Consider the following 27608-nt stretch of genomic DNA (forward strand, 5'->3'; position numbering starts at 1 on the left):
TCTAAGACGAGATCAAAACGAATAACGTGAATTGCCAACGATTTCTGAAGAAATGAAACAAACCACTCCCCAAAACAGACAGATAAAAAGATGTTGTTTAGATTATTATTTTACGCACAATTTACACTAATAATTTCGTGTTATTTCTTAAAATTGACATGGATTTGGTTCGGGTTGACTTGAATGGGATAAGGGTATTGCAAAATATATGTAAGCTAAAAATCATAACGTTCAACAACTCCTAATTAACTACAATAAACCTAAGTATTACAGTGATTTAACAGTTTTACAGACGTTTCTTCAAAAAAATAATACAAATACTATTGCAGGCCAAGATCAATGGGATTGGATCGGCAACTGGAACTACAACTGGTCTGTGTGGGGAGATCCTAAACTAAATCCTTCGACGACGCATATATCTCTGACCCCCCGGCACTGTAAGAGCTGCTGGACAGGGGTGTGCTGACATCGCGACTTTCTCCATTGAGCAAGTAAACCGGCACGTGGCTGGTCACCAGTTCCAGGTTGTGGGACGGCGAGAGTATCGCAGTGCTGTCTTCGTCCTCGGCGACGCGAATGGGAGCAGCAATCTCCAATTCATTGCCCACCTCGGGCACCAAGTCCTGATCGAAATCGTAGGCGGGTTCTGGTGTCGGCTGGGCAATTGGCTCGGCAATTTGCTCTGCAAATGGCTCAGAAACTGGCTCGGCAACTGGCTCAGCAACTGGCTCAGCAACTGACTCGGAAACTGGCCCGGTAACTAGCTCGGCTTGTTGTTCATCTGGAGCTGGCTCTGGTTGAATAGGAGGGGTATCTAACGCGGGATCTGCCTCAAACTCCAATGGGTAATCTATTAGCCACTGCTTCTTTTTCTTATTCTTTACGTGCGTCCAACAACGTCGCTTGAATCGCCGTCTTCGCTTGCGCCTTTTGCCGTTCGGTGTGGGCGTACATTGTTCGTCTAACGGATCTTGGCTGAGTGACTGATTCTCTTCGTGCTCCTGAGGCTGCTCTATAGACAGCTGTTGATCCGCTTCCTGTTGCTGATCATCCGATAAGTGCTCATTTTGATTTTGATCATCCGCTTCCTGGTCATCATCTTCTATTAGAGGTTGCTCTTTCTCTGCCAACATTTCATTCTCAACATGAAGATGTGTTCCCTCCGCCGGCTGCTGATCTTCTAGCAGACGAGCTACTTCGTGTGACTCTTGTTCATCATCCATTTGGTGATGCTCTTCCTCGTGCATCGCCAATTGATGTTCCTCCTGTAGCAGCTGCTCTTCCAGAAATTGTTGATGCTCCAGATCGAGCTCTCGTTGCTGCTCACTTGGCGCTTCGTGAGCGTGGTGTTCCTCCACTTTATCTTCCTCAACCATTTGGCTTTGCGATATTATAATTTCTTGTTCCCGCAAATATTTTTCGTTTTCTTGCTCCTTTTGCACTTTTTTGTATCGCTTTCTTTTAGGCTTCTGCGCTTTTTTTTGTTCCTGTAATTCTCGATCAGAGTTCATAGAAAGTATATCCTCTTGGACACTGGGTGCTTCTTCAGCTTTGAGTGACCGTTTCTGGGTCTTGAGATTACAACGTTTCAGTCTTATTATAGGCAATTTATGCGGTGCAGATTTCCGAATAGTGTCGAGATCCTGCTCCAGTTTCTGTACCTCGTTTTTCCGTTTCGCATTTAAGGCGCGAAGCTTCCGACATCGCTTTGTGGCCTGCTTCAGCATATTAAGCTTATCGTCCTTCTTTTGCACCTTTTGGCTGACTTTTCGATTCTTTTTCTTTTTCTGATTATTCAACCTACGTCGTCGGATATTCTCGCGCTGCAGGGTTAGCAGGTGATTGTAGTAGCTCACTTCATCGCCAGCTGCCTTGGAGAAACAGCGGCGACTGTAATCCGAATCGACGTTGTAGTTATGGTTATCAGTTGATGCGCTTCGTATCTGGCAGGGACTACTCGAACTGTGCGTGGAAGCTGGCGGCGTGGGCAACGCCACTCTTTGTCCTCGTTGCGTACTCCGGATGCGGGTGGGTGTGCCCGAGATCTTTGTGGGTGTACTACTGGAGGCGTTGCTAGTGGTGGGCGTTAACTGGCTGGTGGACACATTTTCAGCTTCACTTCTGGCTTTGATCTTGGCGTCCAGTTTGGCAAACATTTTCGCACTCGCCTTTCGGTGCTCTGAAAGGATAAGAAATGCAGATTAATAATACTGTAATTGTATATGTGTATATTTATTTTTCTTTACCCTCTTTCCATCGTTGTGATTCTGTGGCATTGGACGAAGATGGCTTGTACTGCTTAATGGATGGCTTCTTGGATGTGCCTGTCTTGGCGTTCGGAGTTGCCGCGCCCAAGTGCCGGGGACTGAAGGTAACCTGTTTCTTTAGCAGCGAAGACTCGCTGCAGTTGCTGTTTTGACTAGAAGTTTGACGGCAGTGGTAAAGTGGGGTTCGTTGTCCGCTGGCATAGCTGGCATTACTGCTTCGTGGGAAGAAGCCGTGGCTGTGGGCGCCTGAGTATTGGTCCTCCTCTACCAGATCCTGCTCCTCGTCGTCCAACGTTTGCACACACTGATCGACAAGATGTGGCGCCGTGGTAGACACCAAATGGAGACTATCCCGGCGACAACTATAGCTGTTCACAATCCGCGGAACTGTGTAGGTAGTGGGTGGAAGCACAGTCCTTTCATAAGTCCGCAGATTGCTCGGATAGATTCGAGTGACGGGCACGGAGTCGTCATCGCAGAGGATCGTTGTCGATGTCTGATTAGCTGAGTCGTTTGAGTTGGAGTTCGAGTTGATGCCATCTACGTTGGCAGGCACATTAAAGTTCACCGAAAACATCTCTACGTCATCGTCAGAGTCGCGTAGCTCTACAATCTCCATGGAGTTGTCAATGCCGCTAAACAAAACGTTGGCACGCTTGCACGGCTCCAACTGGCGAGCATTCTGACAGAGATTCTGGAGGAAAACGGGCGGATGATTGTAAATTGATGATGTCGGCGTACCCGATATGTCCCACATCGGGCAGCTGTCCTCATCATCAGAACTGAGAACCTGTGCAAAAGAAGATCATCAAGAATTATTAGAATATTCGTTCGAAATCAATGCCCATATAAAAAAGTGTTCTTAGGCACTCAGTTGAGGTTGTAGTCATTTTGGGACAGCGAAGTGAAGCCAGCGACTGCTCGTCACGCGACTAACTGCGCCGGCGGTGGCTTTTGCCCCACTCGCTTGTCCGAATCAGACCTTTTACTAAGACATCATAGTTAAGCCAATACGAGCAACACAGTGAGGCTACATTTGTGTAATATTAGATTTTTGGGGTAATAGTAATGGTTTAAAAACTAAATTCGACAACCCAACAGCAAGTATGTACTATAAGACCAAATATGTTAACTTCTTCACGGTGTTGCTAACTTAAGTTAATCTTTCAAAAGAAGATTTGCATGAAAGTGAAAGTAGCAAACTAACCACTTCGTTGGACTGGGGCGGTCGATTGTCCACCTTGCTGACCACATGCAAACTTGTGCAACTGCTCATTCGCAGATGATTCAATATGGTCCGCGTGGCGGCATTCTGGTCCGTAAACTTTGGCAAGTAATGAGCATAGACACTTTTTATGGCCAGTGATCTTGAGGGCCTCATGAACTTTTCGGCGAACTGCACGATGCGCTCCTTGACTGACTCATCCGACTCCAGACGCTGCCAGTAGTAAAATATGAGTATGTATTCAATGTAGAGTTTATCTGGCAGTTCTGCTTGTATCATAACGCTGGGAACGGACCAGTGGGGAAAGAGGCGGCTGCAAAATAAGGAAAAGATTATTGAAGCGCGATATATGAAACGTTTTGGCACCACTTAAGCCAAATACAACCATTTTAATGTTTAATTGTTAACTGTACTTTAAGAAAAAAAAACCAATTATACTTTTTTAAAGAACACATGGCATAATTATCATGCCCCGCGTTTCAGCATTTCACTTTAAACTAATGGCTTATCGGTTCTTTAATTAGCTCTTATAAACAAAGCAAAGAGAGATCTGTCGATAAGAAGTTGTAAACTATTTAATTGTATACTACATATGTATGTATCCGACTCATTGAATGCGTAGATGCCATACAAGTGTAAATTGAATAGTAAATAGTTGCCATATATCTTTTTCACTTGAGTTGAACAAAGCCACCCACCTGTACAGCATGGACAAAATGCTAGCTCTGTTGAAGAGCTTGGGTGCAGCGAGGAGAGTGCGCAGCACGTGCTCCCGGTGGACGCCGGCGCCACCATCTCCGTACTCCACGTAGAGCTTCAGGCAGCTGTTAATCCTGTTGATGATGGTCTCCTCCTTCTCCACCGGCTCCTGAGCGGAACAGAGTTCGCAGGATATGTAGAAACCAACAATATTGCACATGCGTTGCCTGTAGCTCTCGTCCCGCTGCAGCGCTCGACCCTGAACCATAGTGTGGATGACATCAGTGAGGCCGGTTAGGATTCGCGCCAGCTTGCGGCACTTCTGGGGCAAATACTGTGCCCGCTGAAACTCTTCCCGAATGGCGCTAAAAGATTAATTACGTTTGGTATTAGTTGCTTCTATGTGCATGTATATTTGTGCTTACCCCTCGTACTGCATGAGCAACCGGGCCATGCGCTTATCGAAGCTATCATCATTTAAAGCAGCAATGGCATCGAGAATCTTCCTCCGCGTCTCATTCAAATGGCCAAACTCAGGCTCCGTCTGCGAATCCGGTTTGTTGCTTTCCGGCTCCCGCCCCGGATCCGGCGATACGCACTCGGTATCATCGGCATTGGCCAAAGTGCTGACCTTGTCGAATTCGTCCGCCGTGCTGCCGCTGTTCCGCTTTCGGTTCCCGACCAAGCAGCTCATGGTGCTACCAGCCAAAGGGGAAAAACAGTTGAAGAAAGGTATTCATGCAAATTGATGAAATCGAACAGGGCCGAAATAACTCGTTGTTGTTGCAGTGAAAGTCGGAGCGCCCCCCTTGCCTCTTCACCACTCCCGACCCAAACGAACAAATGACCAAAAACCGAAAGACCTACCAAAAATTGTGTATTTCTTCCAAGAAGGAACGCTCTACACGGGCAATTTCGATGTGCCGCGGCAAGTTACTAACGCACTGCACACCTGAGCGGGTCCAAACATATTATCTTTGTAATATGTGCACTGTTTATATATACTTTTTGTATTTCGGGCAGGAGCAGTACCGATTAAGAGCTTCGTCGGATGAATATTGCGTTCATGCGGTGCGCAGATGCCGTTAATCGCACATCGTGATTTCTCACTTTTCATGATGTGGTGCAGGACTCGTCGCTCTTTGTTTTCCTTTCTGAATTAAATACTATCTAATCAGCTGAAATATGTGCTTTATTCGCAGGTGTGTTTCATGAGCTCGCCGTACGTAATTATCCAAATATTCAAGTGCACTTTTTAATGGTTTCATCTCAATGCGTAATTCAGGACAACGTGGAAACGAAGCCAGCAGATGCCGTCTTTTTTTTGGCAGTGTTGGAGAGCGTCGTCCTGTTGCCGATACATGTACACGAATTCACGAATTTTACTCGGTAATAATAATTGGACGTTTCATCGTACCGATGCACAAGCAAATTACTACAATACATTCTACAAGATAGTATTATCATTTTTGTATATTTTATATTAAAATTTATAATATATATAAAATGTAATTTCTCACAGTATTTTTTTTAGCTAGGACTCTATTATTTTTATTCGAAACGCAATAACCATATTCATCGAAATATTTAATTTTGTTAAAGAAAATTTTGTAAGTTCCTTAATCAGTATAAGCTACTGTATAAACAGGAAATTTGAAATACGAGAACAATACATAATTTTCTAAATTACACAGCACTACACAAGCTGCTAGTCCTCGGTATCTAGTATCGATATTTTTGGAACTATCGAAACAAGAAAAACACACATTTTAATTATTTTTGTTCTATATGCGTATTTTTAGTCAAAAGTTTATACCTCTGAATAAATAACACTATTTCTTACACTTATGAACGCGATACTTAAATAATTGTCAAGAGAGATCAAATTTCGATAGCGATAAGTAAGCGGCAAATTTAAATTTGAAAACAAATGTCAAAACTAAGACAATTGTACTTTAACGTTAAATTTTCCTCTCAACAAATTGAATATATTTTATTCATTATTTCCAAAATAAGGCGCTATGCACACATAAAGTGTACACGCCCAATTAGTAAGTGCACCAATAAAATTTAAAAAATCCCTCAAAACAATTACAAATCCGTCCCCCTTAAAAACCAATGTTATTGTTTTAATGTTGTTACCAACTTTATTTGTTACGTTCTTAATCAGTTCTTTCAATGATTCTAAAAATTCCAAAATAGAAAACTTATAGTATTACATTTAAAATTTTATCGTTTTCTTTAATTCTTCATTAAAACTGAATTTTAAGTTCATGCAAACAGCGGACGTGTAATCATCGTTATCTGCGTCGCAAATGTACTACATACAACGGAAGTATGCGAATAAAAACCGTGGGCGGGCAAAAAGCTTCGATGGCTACACTGGCGACCAGCTGACCCCATCCTCCGACTGATAAAAACTCAGCCGGCGAATGGGGAAACTCCGGTGGCCCACATGCGCCGAAACTTAAGAAGTAAACTACAGAATGTACGTTGCTAGTTGTGGCTTTTTGTTTCTGTTCATAGTTGTTGGATTTTTGTGTGTGCAGATGTTTGTGTGGGTGTGTGGTAATTGTTGGATTTACAACTCGTCCTTCTTGGGCGCCTCCTCCTCCTCCTCGGTCTCCTCGACGGGCTCGGAATCGGCCACCTCACCGTTGGCATCGAGGAACTTGACGAAATCATCGAGAGTCCTGTCCAGGTTGAAGTCGATGACCTTGTTGTCCTCCTTGCGGAAGTATTTGATTGTGGGGAAGGACGAGATCTTAATGCTCTCCAGCTCGTTGGCAGTGGAGTCCATCTTGGCAATGACAATATCCTCATTGTCCTTGTACTTCTCAGCCAGCTGGTCGTAGATGGGGGCCAGCTGCTTGCAGTGTCCGCACCATGGGGCGTAGAACTCAACCAGCACGCTCTTGCTCTTGTCCAGGGCAACGCTCTCGAAGTTGCTGGATACCAGCACCTTGACGGGGTTCTTGTCCCAATCCTCGGGCAGCTCCTGGGAAAGGAGGTGTTGCTTCAGCTTGCCGTCCAGGAACTTCTTAAGGAACGCCTCGATGGTCTCGGCGGACAGATCGTCCGATTCGGGCTTGTACTTGGCCATGTCCTCTTCCAGCTTGATCAGACGGATGGTGGGCACCTCCTCCTTGTTCATGCCGAAGAACTCGAAGATGCGGGTATGGTCCTCCTCGTCGGACGAGATGGTCACGAACAGGATGTCGTCGCGGTACTTCTTGGCGATCTCCTTCAGGGGATCGACGTACTTCTCGATGTGGCCGCCCTCCCTGGACACGAAGAACAGCAGATGCGACTTGATCGAGCCACCGAAGATCTTGGAAGCAGATTCGTGGTTGAAGTCAACGATCAGGGGCAGAGACTGCACCTGGGCGAACTTCTTCAGGTTTTCCTCGTTCAGCTCACCCTCGAACACGGACTTCTTGTCGTCGAAGGGCTTGAACAGAACCACTCCATTGTCCTTAGCCTCGTACTTGGCAATCACATCGGCATTGCTGCTCACACCAAAGACGAACGAGTCCAGGGCGTTGGCGACTTTGGTGAAGGTCTTGGCCTCCTCCGATTCCAGGTCCTTGAAGAATCCAATGATGGCGATCTCGTTGTCCTTAAGGAATTGCTCGGCATCAGCGACGCTGGTCAGATCCTTGGCTGGTGGGCCGGTCTTCTTGGTCACCCAGGCAATGATGTCAGCGGCCTGGCGGCCACCGCTGTACTCCACTGGAGAGCCGCTGCGGAAGAACTTCAGAGTGGGGTAGCCACGGACGGCGTACTGCTCGGCCAGCTCACCCTCGACGGTGGCATCGACCTTGGCCAGCTTGATGGGCGACTCCTTCTCGGCCAGTTGCTGGGCAGCCTTGGCGTACTCGGGAGCCAGAGCTTTGCAGTGTCCGCACCATGGGGCGTCTGTAAAGATTCAGAAAAGAAACTACAGTTAGCAAACGAAAGACTATTGATCAAACTTGGGAGAGCTTATAAACTGGTTTGCAATTAGACCACTTAAAAGAAGGTAAAACTGCATACCTGTTATTAGTTCTAGAAGTGAATAACAAACAGCATCATTTGCTCTCAGATTTATATTTTGTCGAGGTCATCATGATGCGACCTACACGTATGATATACCTTTTTATAGATCCCAACAATATAGAATTTATTAGCTTTTAATTGAATTGTGAACTATTTAGCTTGCCTTATAAATTGTAAGAGCTTGACTTGTTAGAAAAATAGGTTTATTGTTTAATGTACTTTTATTTCTGATTTTTAAATTTATAAACAGTGTAAATGTAATATTATGTTGACCTTTTTATTATTATTATACATAAATTAAATGAAGATCTAGATAAACTTAATTATTTGTACCATGTCAACTGTAAAATACCAAAGTTGGTTGGTAAATTGAATTAAAAGCTTGACTGCCTGGCATAAATGGTTTCAAAATTGTAATCTGAACGTTGGTTCTAATTGGTTTCATTAGCATACGGATGACTATCTTCATCAGTTTCTATGGCATGTGAATTAATCGGAATTATTTACATTAAAATTCCTTTCGCAGTTATTGATTATATATTCTATACCCTTTTGTTGAATATTAAACCGAGTGTAAAGTTCCAAACTATTAGCGACAATTATGCGCTAGATTTGCCACGAATCTGGAGCAGCGCCCCTAGGAATGAGCCCGCTATAACAATCAGCAGATGCTGTCATTATGCAAATTCCACGTGTTGAATTCCCATTGCCCAAGTGCAGCTCCTCGGAGCCACGACTGCAATTAGGTACGCATCCACGCACTCGAATTTGAATGAGAACTGGGGGGCACCAGCAGTTGAAGATGACATAATGCCCGGCTTGACAACGTTCACAATCGGGATTGTCGTATTATACATATTGAATGCCGCCTTATCGCCGGCTTCTTGCGATTTGCCTATAGCTGCGGCTGACGTGGCCCTGGCATTGGTTCCGCTTCCACGAACATCTTTGCATTCTCTACAGAAGATAAGAGCCCAGCCTTGGAGGAGCAGACCATTACCGACCTGGGTGACGTTGTCACCAACTCCCAAAAAAAAAAAAAAATTAAGGTGCAAAATGTGAAAAAGTTAATTAAGCAAACACCGAGAGAAACGCTGGCATAAACAAACTCACAAGTCCGCCATATTGCTGGCAACCAAAGATGCCAGGCTAGCATTTCTGGCGGTTTAACGCCGAATGGGGGACTTTTTAGTATCTCTGATTTACGTTTATCTCTTGCTAGATAACAAGATTGATTTTTTCGAGTTGTCATTAGAAGAACATAAAACTTCATTGAAGAATAGTGGGGCGGCTTACCTAAGGATTTCGTTATTAAAAAAAAAACATAACTTACAGTTACAAAGTATTTAAAAACTGTTGTCTTATCTAACTCGTCAATGTTGAGAAACGGCTTGGAAATACATGAACAAATAACAAATTAAGTTTAAGGTTTGTGTAATTAGTTTTTCAGCGTGTTCACTGTCTATTCCTAAGCTGTATATATTATATATAAAAATGTTATACAAATAACCGTTACGAATATTTTGCAGGCCGTTTGTAGGCTTTTAACACATGCAATAGACAATTTTGCTCATAATATAAAACAAAAATTTTCTAAAGGTCAGATCTCTTTTCAAATGAACATTTTAAATCATTTTACAGCAGTATATAATTACACCTCTTTCCCAGTTCTGGCTATTTTCTAGCTAATTACCATGCACACTAATCTGTTGCTCGTGCCGAGCATCACTGGCGACGCAACACCGTTAGGCACGCGCAAAGACGCAGAGAAAGAGTTGAATGAACTTTCCAATGTATGGCCGTTGCGCCGCCGTGGAAAAAGGGACAGAAACCAGATTGTAAGTGAGAATTAGAACCAAAAAATCCAAACAGAACGAACCAGAGAAAGCAAATGGCGAATAAAAAGTGGTTTGGTTTGCTCAGGCTAACCTAGATTCGTGGGAGGAGAAGAGATGAGTTGCCCGACAACTTTTTGTTGCCTTTTGTTTCCATTAGATATTCTCAGTCGGAGATTATTGAAGCGGATGTGTGATATGCTGTGGCCACGCCCCACGGGCGCAGTGTTAGAACAATAACTAGAAATGTCGATAAAACGCAAAGCATATGCTGCGCACAACTTATTGTTTCCTTTGGCATTTAGTATTTGCAAGAATACAAAATTATAGCAGGTTTATGGCGACAACAATAACAAGTAGTACTGCAGTATAAGGCTATAAGGCCTTCTCGCTTGCGTGCACAGGTGCGGAAAAGAGATGGCACTTGCGTTTGAGAGAGCGCGCTCCTCCCTGCCCGTCACAAAAAAAACACAAGATGACGCGAGAGAGATAAAAACAGTTAAACAAACGATAAATTTGCTGGAAAATCAACTAAACAAATTTTCCAGGCCGCCGATTGGAACTAGTCTGTCAGTTGGCCCATTGATCAACTAGGATTTGCCGTGCAACATGATAGTCCAGATTTCAAGTCAACAACAACTGCCACGCAGACAGATTTTCTCCGACGCTTTGAAAGACCACGTAGCCGCTAAGCCGCATGAATCAGCGGGTGCGAGTGAGAGCGCGCTAGCGGCCGGCGCATTTCGCATTTTGATATTCGATTTTTGCCACATTTTGTTGAGATTTTCGTGCCTTATTTTCGATCTAAGCATGTACTTACAGAACTCGACCAGCACGAACTCGTTGTCGGCAATCAGCTGCTTGAAGTTGTCCACCGTCGCCACCAGAACACCCTCCTCAACTTTGACCTCCGCCTCGGCGGAAGCGGCCACGTAGGACGCCGCCAAGAAAAGTGCACAGATCAGGAATTTCATTGCGGGCACTCGTCGTCGTTTGATATTTATTGAATCTATTGCCCTATGTGGGTGCAGCACACTCGCCAACCAAAACTGGGATTCGAACTGCGCTGAACTTGCCCGGTTGCAAGTAGAAATTCAAATGAATTCAAGTGACAGTGAAACGCAGAGATATATACATATAAAGCTGAATTAGGTGAGGGATTTTTGGTATTTCTCTACAAGTTTCCGATAAATTTTACTAATATCGATATTTGTCAATGAATGAGCATTGAACTGTAGGTGGCGCTTGGGTGCCCAAAGGTTGGCAATCGTCGAAGGTAAATTTTTTTAGTTTAGGATCTCGTTTATATATTTGAAGTTTTATTTTTATATTTAACTAATTCAGTAATGTACTATTTTTTTTTTAAATATTACGGTTTTTTCGAATACCATAATTTTAAAATATTGTGATATAAATAGTATCGTATTGTATTGTATATAAGTTAACTTGTATTTAACATAAGGCAATTTGTAAAGGCCTTATAATTCTTCTTTTTAATTCATTTTTTTTATTAAATTTTATTTTAAATAACTTACGTCATTCTCTTTATGTCATTTACCCTTTTTAAAATAAAGACTGGTGTTGTGTAAACGCAAAAAAGACTGTGTAATTATTAATGCAGTTGTATTGCTTCTCTGTTTCATTGTAATAAAAAGTAAATATAAAATATTGTATCTTAAAAAGAATAAAACTCATTTCTTAAACAACTTAACAGCACACATGTAAATAATTCTTAAAAAGACAGATATTGGAAGAATATTTTGCGGAATTCAGGAGTCAAAAGCGACCACCTGTTGAATGCATTGTTCGACTATGCTAAAAAGTATTTCCGAAGTCTTAACACTACTAAATGGCCTATCTACAGGAGGTACATGGACAAACAGGCTTCGTTTTCTGTCCATATCGAGCGATTTCAGATAGATATAGCCGCAGAGAAAGTCACCCACATTTTTGGATGCCTTTGTGGCGCTCAGGGATTTGAGATTATCATTATGTGTCGGCTGTTGTGTGGGTCCCACACAATCGGCGCAATTCTCATTTACAACCGCCACAATCTTATCCACATCTAATTCGGTCTTCAAGACATTTGCATGTCCATTGTTGGGTAGTTCGCAAGTGCCGTTGGCCAGTTTTTTATCACAATTATCAGCTCGGCGGAACTTGTGATTGTACGCCAGCTTCTCGATGTATACACACTTGGCAACGCCCGAAACACCGACATGGATAACAAGCTGTTTTTTTTTTGTTTTTTATTTTTTTGGGAGAAAGATGATATCATAAGGCCTCTATCTATTTATGGTTCAATTGCGATGCTTACATATGGCTGGCGTTTCCAAATCTCCGCCACCGCCTCGTCCACAGCCCCGTATTCCACCGAAACCAACCGCTTTTCCAGATCATATTCTATGCCATCGTGAGTTAGGATTTCCGGCAGCAGTTTCACAGCTTCCCAGCTGGCGTTGACCGCTTCGTGACCGAGAAATGGACCAAATCCGGAGACTACAATGAGCTTTCGATCTGACGACGCCATAACAAACACCCCAACTAAACTAAACCCCCCACCAACAACAGAACTATCTTAAATACCATATGATTTCTATCTTCTTCTTCACCCTTTGAATCATGCGTTTCAAATGTTTGCGACGATGGCGGAACGGTGGAAATTGGAGCATATCGAAGTTTTTTATTTTTCGTCATTTATAGGTGAATTAACATTATTTTATATTTTCTATTTTTTTTTGAACCCACTTCGAAATAACGAAAAAATAAATAACTAAAAAGCATCCCCATTTTCAATAAAAATTTAAACAGTAACACCAAATATACTAAACGAAATGGTATTTTTCGGTATTCCCGAACCTCGCACTTTTGGGATTTTTCTTGAACGGAAACAGACGACGCAGTATGCGGCACCAAACAGAGAAATAACACATTTAGCGACAACAACAAAGGATAAATCCATTCCATACATTCCAGAGCTAGATCCGATCCAAAGGCCAGCAATCGACCCGATAAGGCGGCGCACCAGATCCGAGTTTCCGAGCAGGGGTATATAGGTGAGCACTACCTGGTAATCTAATCGCTGCGGATGAGTGGAGGACGCTCCTCTGTTGGCAGCGACGCCGGCAGCGCACCACCCTACGCACACAGGTGAACTTTGCACATTAACTATTTATTAACCTCGAACAGGTCGCCGGTGGAGCGGGAAAAAGTGGGATATCTGAACAGCAGTTGGCCTATTTCACACAGGAAGCGGATTCTAGTTGTCCATCCGGCAGAAGAGGCCTTTTCCAATCGTTAACATGCTGTCGCGCCTGCAGGACTTCTTGTCACGCCACCGGCGAAAGTTCATAGTGACCGGCGTTCTGGTGGGCGGTACCATCTTTGCGGCACGTTATGCACAACGGCGATTCGTGGAGTTCCAGGAGAAACAGGCCAGGGAATTCTTCGAGAGAACGCGGCGCACGACCCACTTTGAGTCGACGGAGAAGACGTGTAACCAGGTGATCCTAGGCATGGGCGAGGAGATGTGCCAAGCGGTTCTGAGGGAGTGCAGCACGGACGAGCTGCTCGAGCAGCTGCGCCAGAATCCCAAGAACAAGTTGGAACTTTGGGAGGACATGAAAATTGTGGCATTCACAAGACTGGCAACCTATGTCTACGCCTCCTCCATGCTGGTTATTGCGTTGAGGGTCCAGCTAAATCTTCTCGGTGGCTACATCTATCGGGACATCATGACGGAACAAAAACAAGTCACCGACGAGCTAAAGCAGCAGTATCTCTCCCTCATCCGACACTTTATCACGGATTCGGGCATCCGGGACTTAGCCCGTTACATTCGCACCCAGGTCATCGCAGTCACCAAGACCATACCGCTCTCCGAACAGCTTTCCCTTAGCGACCTGGAGCAACTGTTTTGGTCACTGCAAATGGCCATCAATGCGGACACTCGTCGGGATCCCAACTCGCGAATGAGCAAGTATCTGCTGCCCAGCCAGAATCCCAGTCATTCGCCGCTGCTGCAAAAGATGGTCAACGAGACGCTGGATCTGTTGGAGAGCGAGGATGCCGTTGGCGTGTGCTCGCACAATGTAAGCCGTGGTTTTGTGCTGGCCTGCGATGCCATCGCCGAAAGCATGGGCGAAACTTTGCAGCATCTGCCACAAGCTAAAGTCCAAACGCAGCAAGAACAGAGCGTCAAGTTTAACCAGGCAGGAAGCTTAGGCGCCAGCACCTCGAAGAGCCAAAACGGTCTGGAGAACAATAACTTGCTGAACATCAACCGAGTGCTGTTGGCGTTGGCAAAGCTCATTCCTATCATCAGTGGTCTCACCTCGAGAGGCTTCGATACCACTTCGCGACCCCACAATCTGCCCACCCAACTGCTAACCTTCTACGTGGTCGCCGAGAAGACAAAGACGCTGGGGGCCAACGTCTACGAAAGCTTTAGCTCCGCTTAGAGGATCAACAAAACTTGGATTATGCATCCGTGCATAGGCTAGGCTAAGACAATTGGAAAATTATAGTTTATATACTTGTATATTTTTAATAAGATCTGTATTCTCAGAAGCATTGTTTGTATGTCTGCTTGAACCCAACCCGTATTAGGTTTAGCTTCGTCCACGGGGAATCCTTTCAGGGCAGGGACACAAATCGAGTAACGTGAAGGCCTTTTAATCTAAATGGAAAGTTAGGAAATGCAACATATGAGAGAATCATATAGGATGGACCTGAGGGTAGTTTAGTATCCAAACTATATGAAAATGTAATTTAAAGTGTAATTGATTAATAGAATGATAAGTGACAGATTATTTATTTATACCATGCTAGAAAGCTTGGGTCTTAATCTTAAAGGAAGTGTAAACAAATGGCAACCTAATAAACTATGCATTCCCCGTATTTAAAGACTATTATTTTGCATATTAAAGTTTTTGAAGGAACTTATTCTTTTTATTCTTACAGCTAATTAAAACAGATATTGATTTATAGAATGATAAATTATACATGCGTACATAGGTGCATACTTGTATTGAATTAATAAGAAATAAATTCAATAATTATGTCGGAGATATACGAGATTCTTATATACTTTTTCCTCCAAGTTTCTAACAGTTTGCGGTTTTAAATGTACATAATATATTAATTTAGTAACGGAGCAACGGTTATCTGATAATCGGGGAACTCGACTATAGCATTCTCTCTTGTTATAAATGCTTAATATGTATAAAAATATAAGAATTGAATTATCGAAGACACAACCCACAAGTAACGGTTGTCTTTGCTATCAGTCAAAAGGGGGTGGCAGAAAACCGCCCTGTGATAAGACAGCTGTGTCTGTGGCTTTTGTTTGTTTGCCATTTCTCTTGTTCTTGCCGCTCTCTCCCTTGTTCACTCTCTTCAAGCACTTGCGCAGAAATGCCGCATGTGCGAAGATTCATTATAATATAACAATTATGAATAACTATCAAGCAGAAAGTAACTTAAAAGATTTCATAAATTGAACCAAGTTTATGCTTAAGGAGGTGAAAGTAATTAGATACATTTACATCACGCTCGCCCCTCTGCGACTTGTTCGCTCTCGCAGGACTCTCTCTTCACATCCGTCTCTCTTACTCCTTCGGGTGCCCAGCTGTCTGGTACAAAATTTCCATTTTGGGCGCAGTTGCAAAAGTTACGTGAAAAGGCAAAGGACAACAGTTACTTTTATACATCCCTGCGAGACTTTGCGTATGTGTTGGTGTAAAAAAAATAATTAAATATACAAAAATGAAAGAAATGCATTGAATAACTGATTCGAAGCCAAGTTAAAACCGAGTGTGCAAATATGAGAAATACTGCAAAAAGTACACAAATTGGAAAAGCCAGCTAAAGGAGGAAAGCCCACCGTCAAACAAACAAACAACAACAACGGCGGCTCAATTGTGTAAGTGCACTTGCAAAATGTTTATTAACCAGTCGATGGGGCTAAAAGCCCACTTAGCCCATCAACTTTTTACTAGCCGACCACAAAATATATTGATTAAGACAAAGAGAAAACTGAACATGAAAATCAAAAGGCCACATGAGCACATGTGAGCGAAAAAGACAGACACAGCGGTATATTGGTAACGGGACAGACAGTGCGTGCGTACAGTGGTGTGGGAGGGGGCTGCAAAGGCGGTGGTGTGGGGGAAAGGCAGTAACGGCAGTAACGGGAATACCACTCTTATAAGGTCTAAAAATATCAACACTTTATTATTAGCAGGGCCACAAGTGAGCAAACTAACTAATTGCGAAGAAACAATCAAATACTACTCAAAGGCAGCTCCTCGAAACGAGTGCTCAAGAAATAATGGTAAGGCACTACAAAGTACCCTTAAAAAAGTCATGACAGTATCGAATTTGGTATAGGCTTTAAATCTAAAAAATTTAATTAAATGAAATCAAAGGATCAAAAAGCTTTTTCAAAATCTTAAGGATCAAATAAAAGTTTTCCAACTGGCATAGGTTTTAATAAAGGTTAAAAGTATATATGCACATCTAATAAAATTAAAAAAGGTTCGAAAACGAATTACAATTTTTCTTATTTTTTATTTCTTGACAAATTTAATTGGCTTTCTTAATCCAATCACTTATGTCTATCCATCTTGAAAAATCAGAAAATACGCTATTCGTCGAAAAATGTTGAACAAATGCAGAAAGCATTAATAAGATTGGAAAAATTTTAAAGAAATAACCAATTTATATATATGTATGTATATATATTTCGGATTCAAACAAATATTGGGTATATCAAAGCATAGTACAGCAAATCATAACATGTCCTTCAACAAAGAGTATTAACTTGTAGCCAAGAAAGTCAAGTGCGTCAGCGTGAAGATAACAAAGAAATGACATTTTCCCCAGCCAAAGTCCGTGTGGGAAATTCGAGGAAAACAATGCATGCAAGTCAGGCAACCCCTGCACCCATCACCTTTTTACCACATTCCTCCCCTTTAGGGTGCTTGGGGTCCTATATTGCACAGTATATATAGGCATATTGACATACTAAGGGCGTAGATCAAGTGCCATGTGACAAGGGGCCACAGCACCTAACTAAATATAAACACATAAATTAAGGAAGCGAAAGCAGGACACGACTCAAGCTAAAGAAAAGTGCGTCATGGGTTTTCCGTGGAAGGCAATTACTTGGCATACAAAGGACGTTTTTTAGAATTCAGGTAAATTGGTTAGTTAGGAGCCTTAGATTGCATGGAATGAAATTATGAAATTGAAATGGTGTATACTCTAGAGCAGTTTTAATATTATTATTAGTCAATTTTATTGAGCAATAAATATATTTTAAATATTATTATTATCTGTGATCAAATAAAATATTATTCAATTAGCGGGAGGTACCAGAAAAAATCAACACATTACTATATTTACTAATTCGCAGTATTTGCATTTCCCATGAACTCAACTGATAAGAAGCATAGAGTGAAATATCGAATAGTGGAAAAGCCGGGGAAAATGGTTTAGTTTACAGCGAACCGTTTATGCATAAGCACATAGCAAATTGAATCGGTTTGAACTTCGAATGCGGATAGTAAACTGTTTGGAGATTTTCAAAGAACCCAAAACTGCGGTATAATCAACCGGGTAAAGTGAAACGTGAATAAGAAAACTCGTATAATACTCTACTAGTACTATTGCTATGGATAATGTGAGGTGTTTTCATTACTTCGGGCTATAGATTCCTTTGCATGTGGTTTTGTTTGTTCGAGCCACTTTCCCATTTCCGTTCCTTTACCCAAACCCTATATATGTATGTGTATGTACATGGTTGTATCCCCATCGGAGTCCTACTTTTGCAACATGAATGAATGACTGTAACTACATTTTTCATGCAAACTGGGGGATCCACTCTGGTTATCCCCACTCCTTACTGTTTTCTTCTTTTTCCTGCTGTTTGCTTGTCAAAAACGTCAAAAATGCGATAGTGAAGACCCCAATGAAGAATACAGTGAAGAAAAAGTGTGCACAGTTTATCATTAAATATGGCTTGTATAATATAAAGTTATCATCATATATTGAAATTCATGAAAATATATTATTATTGAATATATTTTCAATTATCTCTATTCGTTAACTTACTGTTCTGAAATGAATGGACATTTTTGACTATCATAGTTTAAACGAGTATAGTTAGTATGTTTTAAACACTTTTTGATATGCAAATGTTTTTAGCATACTTCGCTAGGAACTGTAGGACCTTTTTTCGACTGTAGAACAGTTGCGAAATGGAGCGGGCAACATAAGTGCGGTGAAGCCCCAACCACCATTGCCTACCACCTTTTTTGCATGGCCACCAAAGTGGTGCGGAACAAGAGACCAGAGCCCAGAACCTAAGTGATGTTGCAACCGCCGGCGGAATGAGTCATCCCACACAGAGGCACTCCTATGGAATAGTGCCATAAATGGCATGTGATAGATGGATGGATGGACACTTGGTGAGGGCTTTGGGGGATTAGCCAGGAATGTGGCCCAAATGAAGATGCACTCGCCCGCCGGCTGCCCCTGTAATTAGGCCACCCTCGGGGGCCAGGTTCATAAAAAGCGGTGGATAGTAGCCAGCTTTTGAGACTACCAATTGCCAAGAGAAGATGGGGGTCTCCCACCTCCGCCTCCACTTTTCCAGCCACTTTACCCGATTCGCTGGGCTCTAGCTTTTTTTTTTATTACGTATACGCCCCGCTGGTTGATGTTGAACAGCTCTTGAGGCGAGACAGCCATCTGGCTCAATATTTGTTCTGGGCAAATATGAATGATGCGATTTGGAATATTTTTATAAACTAAACCTAAGAGACTCTGCCACATTTTAATTTATATATAATTCGACTGAGTTGAGAACATCACTTGGCCGATGCCCTGCTCTCGAATCGGAACTAATGTCGTTTAGCTTGTTCGTCCATGACTAATGGGAGAAAACCTAATAATTATGTCAAATATCATGGTATTGATCATTGTGCTAAGTGCAAAGCAAAGCTAAATGACTAGATATCAGGAAATAATATCGAATACCCTAGGGAATTTTTTATGAAACATAGATTATAGAATGTAAAGCGCGCGGCTTGGTGAAAAACATACCGCCCCTCGAATAGTTGAAACGAAACATTTTCAATATTGAGCGCAGTTCTCGCAGAGAGTTCAACCCATTCAACCCACTGAACCGAAATTCGAAGTCATATCGGTCCAGAATAATTAACACGGGTAATTAGTGCTCGAATTTCGGGGAATTTCAACGCAAGAGAGTCGCCTATTTGGTATCTATCGACTATTTAATATCACATTTGTTTGTCTATCTCGCACAGCACGATGACAAACGCCAGCTGAAGAAGACACTTTCGGTATATTGGCCCCCAAAAAACCCGTAGTCTAGAGCCCCGTAGAGCGCCGAGGAGTGGAAGTGGTCACCATGCGGCGTCCGAAGATATCCCTCAAAAAGTACTTCTACCTAACTCTGATCTGTGCCCTCCTCCTCATATTCGGTTTCAGTCTCAAGTGAGTATGACAACGTGTCGCTAATATTGTATCTTCATTTCTGAATGTTTAGTTAAGGTAACACTCGTCCAGACAGGTGTTAAAAAATATACAAACAACTTAGCTGAGCTGCCCTTAATTTAAGCAACTTCATTATTCTCTAATAATTCTCTTTGAGTTTGAGTAGTCACGGTCAAATACAAAAAATAAAAAGCTACAAAAAATAAGCATAAATAATGTCGAATCATTAAATATGCACTTAAATATATTCAAGTGATATGGTAAAATCAAATCACAAATGTTGGTTCAGAAAATACCCTAACATTCTTAGCATATTAGAAAGCTAGAAAGATTAAATGTTCGGCATATTTTAAATACGAGTTTGTTTTACTCAGAAATCAGTATTTTTTCGTTTCTTATTTTTTTTTTTAAGAACCAAATAAATAAATAAAACTATAATTGACTCATGTCCATTGAAATTCCACAGAGAGCGCGAAATATGGAAGACGCTGAGTCCACGATCGTCACAGATAACCACACAGCAGCAGCAGCACCAGCATCTGCATCAACTGCAGTCCATGGACGAGGAACATCCGATGGCCACCAGCTCCACTCCTCCGCCGATTGCGGCCACTTTACTGCCCGAGGTGGCGGATAATCTCGTCGAGGAGCCGGAGCAGACGGTTCTGGAGGAGGAGGAAAGCGAGGCGGATCGCCTGCAAGAGCCGCCGGCGGAAAAGGCCTGGTTCTTCAAGAACGGAGAGTACTATCCAAAGCCGGCCAAGACCTACAGCAATCGCAAGGCCAGGAAGCGGCATGCCCCACGATTGCTGCCGCATCAGGATCCCTATTCCGATCGCATTATTAACCAGCTAATGTACGTGCCGCACAACTACGAGGAGATCAAGTCCAGCGGCAAACTGAAGACCATCCTACTCTACAACGGATTGGGTCCGTGGAACGTGAAGAAGGGTCGCGACGTCTTCCTGAAAGCCAAGTGTCCCGTTGACACCTGCGAACTGACTGCCAATCGCGATCTGGCCAGCACGGCCGACATGATCCTCTACAAGGATCACTACATACCCACGGGCATTCGACGGCCCAGCAACTCCAAGCAGGTGTCCATGCTGTACTATCTGGAGTGTCCGTATCACACGCAGAATGTCAAGGTGCCCGATGCCATCAATTGGACTGCCACCTACAGGTGGGTCTATATTTATATACTATTATTTTCTTCAAACATTTGAAATACATTGATGTTAAAGATGGTCTTGAGTTAAGTTATTATTATTAAGTTATTTCAGGGGTGTTTAGGTTATCGGAGCATTATTAATAATTATTTTCCAGGAAATATGTATTAAAGTTCATAAATCATATTCTTCTTTGCAGACGGGATAGTACAATTGTTGCACCCTATGAAAAGTGGCAGTACTACGACACAAAGGTGCAGCAGCAGGAGCAGGATATCAACTACTCCGTCAACAAGACCAAGAAAGTGGCCTGGTTTGTGTCCAACTGTGGAGCGAGGAATGGCCGTCTCCAGTATGCCCATGAGCTGCAGAAATATATAGAGGTATGGATAATTTACCATAAAACAGTAGTGCAATATTCTAATGTCTTATATTGGGTTTTCCCTCAGGTTGACATCTATGGAGCGTGTGGCAACTTCAAGTGCTCCCGCAGCACAGCGGACAAGTGCTTCGAGATCCTGGACAACGACTATAAGTTCTATCTGGCGTTCGAGAACTCCAACTGCAAGGACTACATCACGGAGAAGTTCTTCGTGAATGCGCTGAACAGAAGGGTCCTGCCCATCGTCATGGGCGCCCGGCCAGAGGACTACGAGGTGAGTGCTCCGCGAAGATCATACATCCACGTGGACGAGTTCTCATCGCCCAAAGAGCTGGCCGAGTATCTGCGCATCCTGGACCACGACGACGAGCTGTACAACTCGTACTTTAAGTGGAAGGGCACCGGTGAGTTCATCAACACGTACTACTGGTGTCGCGTGTGTGCCACGCTCCACAACGAGGAGCAACTGCGGAAGCCACGATGGTACACGGATCTCAATGACTGGTGGCGGGGACCTGGAGTCTGCACGACGAGATCCTGGCGCAACTTCAAGGCGCGCAAGGACGTCATTAGCGACTCCAGCGACGACTGAGTTCAGGTTTTAGATGCGATCCAGATCGTGGGCATGGGCAATGTGTAGATCAAATGGCATTATCATTCATCAGTGAGTCATTCGCTTCTGAATTTGTTGTTTCGTAGGTATCACCATCTCCACTTTCACTATCACTATCCTTTCACTTTCACTATACACCGGATGGGTCCCGGAAATACAATCGTGCAATAGTAAGTCTTAAATCGAAATCGAGTCAAGTATAAAGTTTGAGAAATTAATAATTGCCAAATATTATATTATTTGAATGATTTTCTGACACCTATCTATTCTATAAAGTACTTAATAGAATTATTTAAAAACTTCCCATGTTACTAGCCCCAAATGGTTTTGAGAGCACAAAAATCGACCCATCCTTCGCTAATCCATGTGTAAAGAGTTAAGAGTCGCTTCGTTTTTGTCGGAGTTTTACGTAAATGTTTTTTGTAGTTAGTTAGTAAGCTAACCTAAACCCTAAATCAAATCAAATCGAGGAGGCATGAGGTCAGGAGCGACTAAAGGATTCCCGTGCCGACCATTGTAACATATACAATACCAGATGCATAAGAGAACGTAGAAACCTAGTCTAGATATATATGGATATACAAGTGCTATGTATACATAGTTCGGTAATTTATATAGTTGTTTAAACTAAAAGCAAGTCCAAAATAGACCGTAATGATTAAATGACAGGCAAGTTAAAGTAGTTCAACATTAAAAGGCTTAACTCAAATGAGAGGAGGCATCAGCTATATAGATTAGATCTTTTGTAAGTGTTTTTGTAAGCAACCAGCAAACACAATGGCTCGACCTGAAATAAGTTGCCTGTTATTAGAGCGCACTTTCTTTTCCAGGTTTAATTTTCTGTATTAGGCTCTATCTAGACCGGCTTTTAGTTGAAATATTAGCTGTTGAGAGCTACTTGTAAAGGTTTCCCAGCCTGTTGACTAACTACTAACTTTATAACCGATTCGCACAAGCCTACATATGTATATCTGATATAAATACAAATACAATCTGCATTCCTATTTTTCATGAAATATCATATGGCGTATTATCTTAGTTCGAACAGCGCAATGTGTGTGTTTTTTACAATTTTTATCAATATTTGTATTTATTGTGTAACATTTTATTTATAAGTATTGAATAATATCATATGTGTGTGTATTTTGATTGTGAACTTGTTTTAATTTTAATTTTTACTGTGATACAAAAAAAAATAATAATTATAATAAACAAGAATTAAACGGTGGCAAATAATGGCAAACAATTTAAAATGTTTTCTGGGCTGTAAATGGAATAGTTCCATTTTGCTTAATTGAGAATGTTGAGAATGGCACAGGTTTTGATTCAAATTCCTTATAAAAACTACAAAAAAAATGCATACTGAAATGGTGAAAAAGTCTTAAAAAGCTTCGTATACATCAAATTCCAGCATAGCTGCCTCTTGGCGAATCATAAGTAAACATGTTTTTAAAATGGGAAATGGTGTCTGGTAGCCTCAACTTTGGAGCTTCTGCACCCTAAACTTGGCACATTTTTAACTGCTTTAGCAGATCTTTGAGTGCATTTATTTTCTCCTTTTTGGTGTCTTCGTTTCCGGCTGTGGCAGCTACGATCTTGGCCGTAATTTTGCGCTGCAAAGCAATGGCTTCGACTTTCTTGGAAAGCTGCAAGAAGAAACAAGTCTTTAATACAATTTTTTAGCTTAAAAGTTAAAAGATACGCACCTCATAGGCCCGCTTAATAATTCCCTGAGGCATTCCAGCTAATTTGGCTGCGTTAAAGCCATACGATTTGGGACAAGCACCGGCTGTATACTTGTATAGGAACGTGACCGTTTCTTGGGTAGGATCGGCATTGTCTTCATTCTCCACCATGCAAGCCATGTGACCCAGTGTGATTCTCTTGTCGTTGTGGAAGAAATCAATCAGATTGTGATAGTGTGTGGAGAACAGAGTGCGGCACTTGAGATTGGCCAGAAAGTTGACGACAGAGGCAGCAATCGCTGTGCCATCATATGTGGCGGTTCCCCTGCCGAGTTCGTCGAGCAGCACAAGCGAATGGCATGTGGCGTGTTTGAGAATAAGTGAGGTTTCGTTAAGCTCCACAAGGAAGGTGCTGTGCCCGGCCAGAATGTCATCTTGAGCACCCAGGCGCGTGAAGATTCTGTCCACCAACGAAAGGCGACAACTAGCAGCGGGAATGTGGGCGCCCTAAAATGAAAGTTAACAATATTAATTAAACACTCCAGAGGAAGTTCCTATTACTTGAAATTACTTACAATTTGCGCCATGATTACGAGAAGACCCACTTCTCTCATCAGCGTACTCTTGCCGCCCATATTGGGGCCAGTGAGTAGTGACAGTGGCGCCTCCGATGCAGTGCCCAATTCCAGGCCATTGGGAATATAGGTGGATGCATTTGCGCAAGGGTGGTAGCCCTCCTCCAGTTGGATAAACGGCTGATCCGCATCAGAGACCAGCTCTGGCACACAGATAACCATTTGTTGACCAGCGTATTCAGCTAGTGAGCCTAGGACATCCAGGTTGGCGACGCAGTCAATGCATTGCTTCCACTGGTCGTAGTGATTCGAGAACTTCTCGAAAAGACGACGCGCCAGATCTTTTAGGACCATGTTCCTTGTATCCTCAGCGTGCTGCATGTCCTTTAGTAGGGCACGGGTTTCAGCAGTGGTGTAGCGACGAGATGGCTTCTTTCCCTTAGTTTGTCCTTCCAAGGTGTAGGATTTATTGGCCTTGCTGGCATGGCTTTCTGGCACATCCAATTGGTAACGTTTCTTGTCGCTGCCGAAATAGGTAATGCGGCAACCAAAGTGTCGCTCTTGTTCCACAAGATATGTTTTGAGGCGTTTCTCAACCTCACCTATGGAATCCATTGCCGCATCGTACTCAGCATCCATTCCAGCTTGGGGTGCAATCACACCCGTTTTAGCAGCTGCATCATGATCAAAGGCAGTGGCAAAATATTGTAGCTCCTTGCTTAGATCGGGAAAAGAGCCTCCCGATTCCGGCAGCTGGGTAATTCTCTTAAGCAAAGTTGTTTTGCACTGATGGAACATCGTAGGCAATTTGGTTAGATCATTGAATCCCTTAAGTACGGCCATAAATCCCTGTAGCTTTTGCTTGTTATATAGCTTTTCTTCGAAAAGAATCGCCCGGGAATCCGGGTGGTCCATCTGCTTTATCTGTTTGTTGCCAAATAGATGAATCTGGGCAAGATTTCGTTCGAAATCGGGCATCGGAGCTAGCAAAGCTCGAACTTCCTGCAGTTCGGTGGGCATTCGAATTAGCTCACCAATAGCATCTTGTCGCTCCTTGATGACTGAGACATCGCAACTCGGAGCGCAAAGCCAGTGGTGCAGCAGTCGCTTTCCGAACTTGGTGCAGCAGTGATCCAAAGTGGAGAGCAAGGAGTGTTCCTCACCAATAATTCTGAGGTTCGACAAAGTAGTGGCATCCAGTACCATGTGGGAGCGTCTCAATGTGGATGCTACCGCCGGCTTGGCATCCGCCAGCTGATCGGGCGGCACATATAGCTGATAACGCGCCATGGGCAGCACCTTGGGCTCCAGCTTGCACTTATGGATAAAGAAGATGCACTGGCCGAGAGCTTTAAGGGCTAGCTTGTAATTATCATTTGGTGTCAGGCCCAAATGATCCATATCGGATTGCATGGTGCGCAGCACCAATGGCCAGTTGTCATCGGATCCGGGTCCAGCATAGTAACGTTCCGCCAGAAGTTTCAGTGTTTTTTCGGCACTGCAGGCATGCTTTCCGTTGCCGGGAACGGGCTCCTTAAGGATTCCACCCAGCACAGTGCGCACAATTTGCTGGGTTCGCTGGCTCAGAGCGGATTTCTCATTAAGGAACTAGGGAATATTAACACATAAGTTGTTTTCCATGTCCACAAAATAGTTAAATAAGTTTACTTACCAATACTGGCATATGATGTGACACCAGGGTGAGGAGGCGGGAACAGTTCTTGTCGTCTTCAAACTCACCCAAATGAAAGTCACCAATGGAGGTGTCTATGAAGCACACTCCATACCGGCTACAAGTTCCCTCATCCTTCTCCACTATGGCCAACATATAGTTGGGCTGATGATTCGGCCCGATCTTGCACTGTGAGCCAAAGACCTGGGTGCCACGATTGGTGATCTGGCAGATCTCGCGGGCCACCACTTTGTCGAACTTGGTGGCCTTGATCCGCTTGCAGCGCTCAGTCATCATATCTGGAGTTTCCGTTTGCTCAACGCGAGCCACCTAAAGAAAAACTTGTATTAGTTTTACTGGGAAAAGGAGCTATCCTTGGACAAATTACCTTGAAGCCCCTGTCTACGAGAATGGTGGACATCTTGTCGAAGGATATCTCCGGGAAACCGGAGTGAGCAAACTCGCCGCGCATGTAAGTGAAGCCCAGCTCGTTGACGCCCACATCCGCATCCATGTGATACAGTTCATAGAACTTGCCGACTTTAAAAAACAAGACGCAGTCATAGTTGTCCGACTTAAGGACCCACCACTGTCGAACTCCCGGCGACAGGCCATTGAGGAACTTCTCCGGCACATGCAAGGTGCTCTTATCGTAGTCCGGATGATCTGGACGTCTTCCCTCCTTGTCCTTGATCTTGTCCGGTTGCAGGAACTCTAGTTTCTGGTGCGGCCAAACAACGGGCTCATCCAGATTGGACGTGTTGGTCACGATATCATCGTAGGAAGCATCCTGCTTGGCATTGCTCTGCAGGTTCTTCAGCTTTTCTTGAAAGGTTGCACCCTCGGCCAACTGGATGGTCGACTCTAGCTTGACCTTCTTGCTCGATGGCTCATTGTTATTGTTGTTATTCAGAATCTTAGACTTTTTGCGCGATTTCTTGGGTGTCGGACTGTCCACGGACATGTCGTTCTCGCTAGGCGACACCTCCTCCGCGCCGCTGCTAACGCTATCATCGCTGGCTTCATTCTCATCCGGTTCGTAGTCGGAGGCGCAATCGGAGAAGTCGTCCTCCGACTTGGTTACCTCCATTTCCGGCTCACTGTCCGATTCCGGCTGAACGATGCGCTTCCGCTTGCGTTGACCACTGGCCGGCTCATCGTCGGAAATGGGCAACTTCCTCTTGGCCGCCGGCTTGGAAGCCTCTTTCTTACCATCCTTCACTTTTGGCTGCTGGTTCTGGAGATTCTCCTTTTCGCTCTTGGATGCATCGGGATCTGTTTTCACGCTAGGAGTCAATTTCTTTTTGTCGAAAGCTGGCGACTTGGAAAAGTAATTTAGTAGCGTGTTTGTGGGCGTCCCGCCCACGCTGGTGTTTAACTTCTTGGACATGACAATGGCCTAGAAACGTCTGCCAGGTTACTCAAAAAACCAGGATGCAGACGCTGCGATTGTGCGCCAAAACCAAAAAATATTCTGTCAAATTGTGGCTTAATAATACCGAAATAGTAGCTTGACTATTTAGTATATTTAGGGAACTCGTGCCCGTTGGAATTTTCGAATACCACTGAGGAGATTTTATTTTTTCGTTACAATTTGATGCTTCTTATATAATAAGTCATTTTTTTTCATTTTTGATCTGTGTTTATCTAGGCTTTGTTGTCCCAAAATAAATAAAGAGTGATAGTTAAGAATTAAGCAAAACAATTGATAGCCATACCTATATTTTCATCAACCTTATATTTTCAACCATATTTTCAATTCCTTTACTTTTAGATACAGAATTCTAATTAAGCAGGAAAATCGAAACTTTCCAGAATAATAACAAGAGTTATGATATTGGATCGTTCTGTTCATGAAATGTTTATTGAATTTGGTCAAATTGATCAATTAAAATCCAGTGGAATAGCCTTATGGTATTCTTTAAA

The 27608-nt window shown here is 43.1% G+C and overlaps 6 protein-coding genes and 3 non-coding genes across 13 annotated transcripts, besides 1 other annotated feature; 4 read left to right on the forward strand and 5 right to left on the reverse strand.

Moving 5' to 3' along the window:
* Positions 1-92: 92 nt before the first annotated feature.
* On the reverse strand, positions 93-5519 carry CG12316 (uncharacterized protein). Of its 2 annotated transcripts, NM_140495.2 has the most exons (6): positions 5059-5519; positions 4617-4889; positions 4191-4556; positions 3475-3805; positions 2247-3057; positions 93-2179 (listed from the first exon to the last, which is right to left on the reverse strand). In NM_140495.2, the coding sequence occupies exons 2-6, from the start codon at positions 4883-4885 to the stop codon at positions 390-392; spliced, it is 3567 nt and encodes a 1188-aa protein (NP_648752.1). In that variant the 5' UTR covers positions 4886-4889; positions 5059-5519; the 3' UTR covers positions 93-389. The 2 variants fall into 2 exon arrangements, with proteins under 2 accessions (NP_648752.1, NP_730030.1); NM_168611.1 differs by lacking the exon at positions 5059-5519 and having other exon boundaries at positions 4617-4942.
* scaRNA:MeU5-U42 (small Cajal body-specific RNA : MeU5-U42) lies at positions 3135-3245 on the reverse strand. Its single transcript, NR_002487.1, has one exon. It is a non-coding gene; the product is annotated as a small cajal body-specific RNA : MeU5-U42 (small nucleolar RNA).
* Positions 5520-6322: 803 nt separating the features above from the next.
* Positions 6323-11425, reverse strand: Pdi (Protein disulfide isomerase). 2 transcript variants are annotated; one of them, NM_001300141.1, is made up of 2 exons: positions 10885-11425; positions 6323-8109 (listed from the first exon to the last, which is right to left on the reverse strand). In NM_001300141.1, the coding sequence occupies exons 1-2, from the start codon at positions 11036-11038 to the stop codon at positions 6773-6775; spliced, it is 1491 nt and encodes a 496-aa protein (NP_001287070.1). In that variant the 5' UTR covers positions 11039-11425; the 3' UTR covers positions 6323-6772. The 2 variants fall into 2 exon arrangements, with proteins under 2 accessions (NP_001287070.1, NP_524079.1); NM_079355.3 differs by having other exon boundaries at positions 10885-11177.
* On the forward strand, positions 10716-11385 carry asRNA:CR45396 (antisense RNA:CR45396). The gene has a single exon (NR_124943.1).
* Positions 11426-11647: 222 nt separating the features above from the next.
* Positions 11648-12644, reverse strand: CG32147 (uncharacterized protein). The gene is made up of 2 exons (NM_168616.2): positions 12382-12644; positions 11648-12295 (listed from the first exon to the last, which is right to left on the reverse strand). The coding sequence occupies exons 1-2, from the start codon at positions 12592-12594 to the stop codon at positions 11834-11836; spliced, it is 675 nt and encodes a 224-aa protein (NP_730035.1). The 5' UTR covers positions 12595-12644; the 3' UTR covers positions 11648-11833.
* On the forward strand, positions 12386-12755 carry asRNA:CR45397 (antisense RNA:CR45397). The gene has a single exon (NR_124944.1).
* Positions 12756-12939: 184 nt separating this feature from the next.
* Pex3 (Peroxin 3) lies at positions 12940-14964 on the forward strand. 2 transcript variants are annotated; one of them, NM_001274942.1, is made up of 2 exons: positions 12940-13134; positions 13254-14964. In NM_001274942.1, exon 2 carries the CDS (start codon positions 13367-13369, stop codon positions 14522-14524), a length of 1158 nt encoding a protein of 385 aa, NP_001261871.1. In that variant the 5' UTR covers positions 12940-13134; positions 13254-13366; the 3' UTR covers positions 14525-14964. The 2 variants fall into 2 exon arrangements, with proteins under 2 accessions (NP_001261871.1, NP_648753.1); NM_140496.3 differs by having other exon boundaries at positions 12940-13120; positions 13254-14631.
* A 248-nt stretch (positions 14965-15212) lies between these two features.
* Positions 15213-15267: a mobile genetic element.
* A 454-nt stretch (positions 15268-15721) lies between these two features.
* FucTA (alpha1,3-fucosyltransferase A) lies at positions 15722-22980 on the forward strand. 2 transcript variants are annotated; one of them, NM_140497.3, is made up of 5 exons: positions 15722-15987; positions 19397-19586; positions 20053-20769; positions 20955-21138; positions 21205-22980. In NM_140497.3, the coding sequence occupies exons 2-5, from the start codon at positions 19501-19503 to the stop codon at positions 21727-21729; spliced, it is 1512 nt and encodes a 503-aa protein (NP_648754.2). In that variant the 5' UTR covers positions 15722-15987; positions 19397-19500; the 3' UTR covers positions 21730-22980. The 2 variants fall into 2 exon arrangements, with proteins under 2 accessions (NP_648754.2, NP_001261872.1); NM_001274943.1 differs by lacking the exon at positions 15722-15987 and adding an exon at positions 19091-19295 and having other exon boundaries at positions 21205-22882.
* On the reverse strand, positions 22818-27147 carry Msh6. The gene is made up of 5 exons (NM_140498.2): positions 26071-27147; positions 25683-26012; positions 24011-25618; positions 23457-23942; positions 22818-23396 (listed from the first exon to the last, which is right to left on the reverse strand). The coding sequence occupies exons 1-5, from the start codon at positions 27070-27072 to the stop codon at positions 23250-23252; spliced, it is 3573 nt and encodes a 1190-aa protein (NP_648755.1). The 5' UTR covers positions 27073-27147; the 3' UTR covers positions 22818-23249.
* Between the last annotated feature and the right edge of the window lie 461 nt (positions 27148-27608).

Source organism: Drosophila melanogaster, chromosome 3L (genome assembly GCF_000001215.4).
Source record: "Drosophila melanogaster chromosome 3L".
Lineage (NCBI taxonomy): Eukaryota > Metazoa > Arthropoda > Insecta > Diptera > Drosophilidae > Drosophila > Drosophila melanogaster.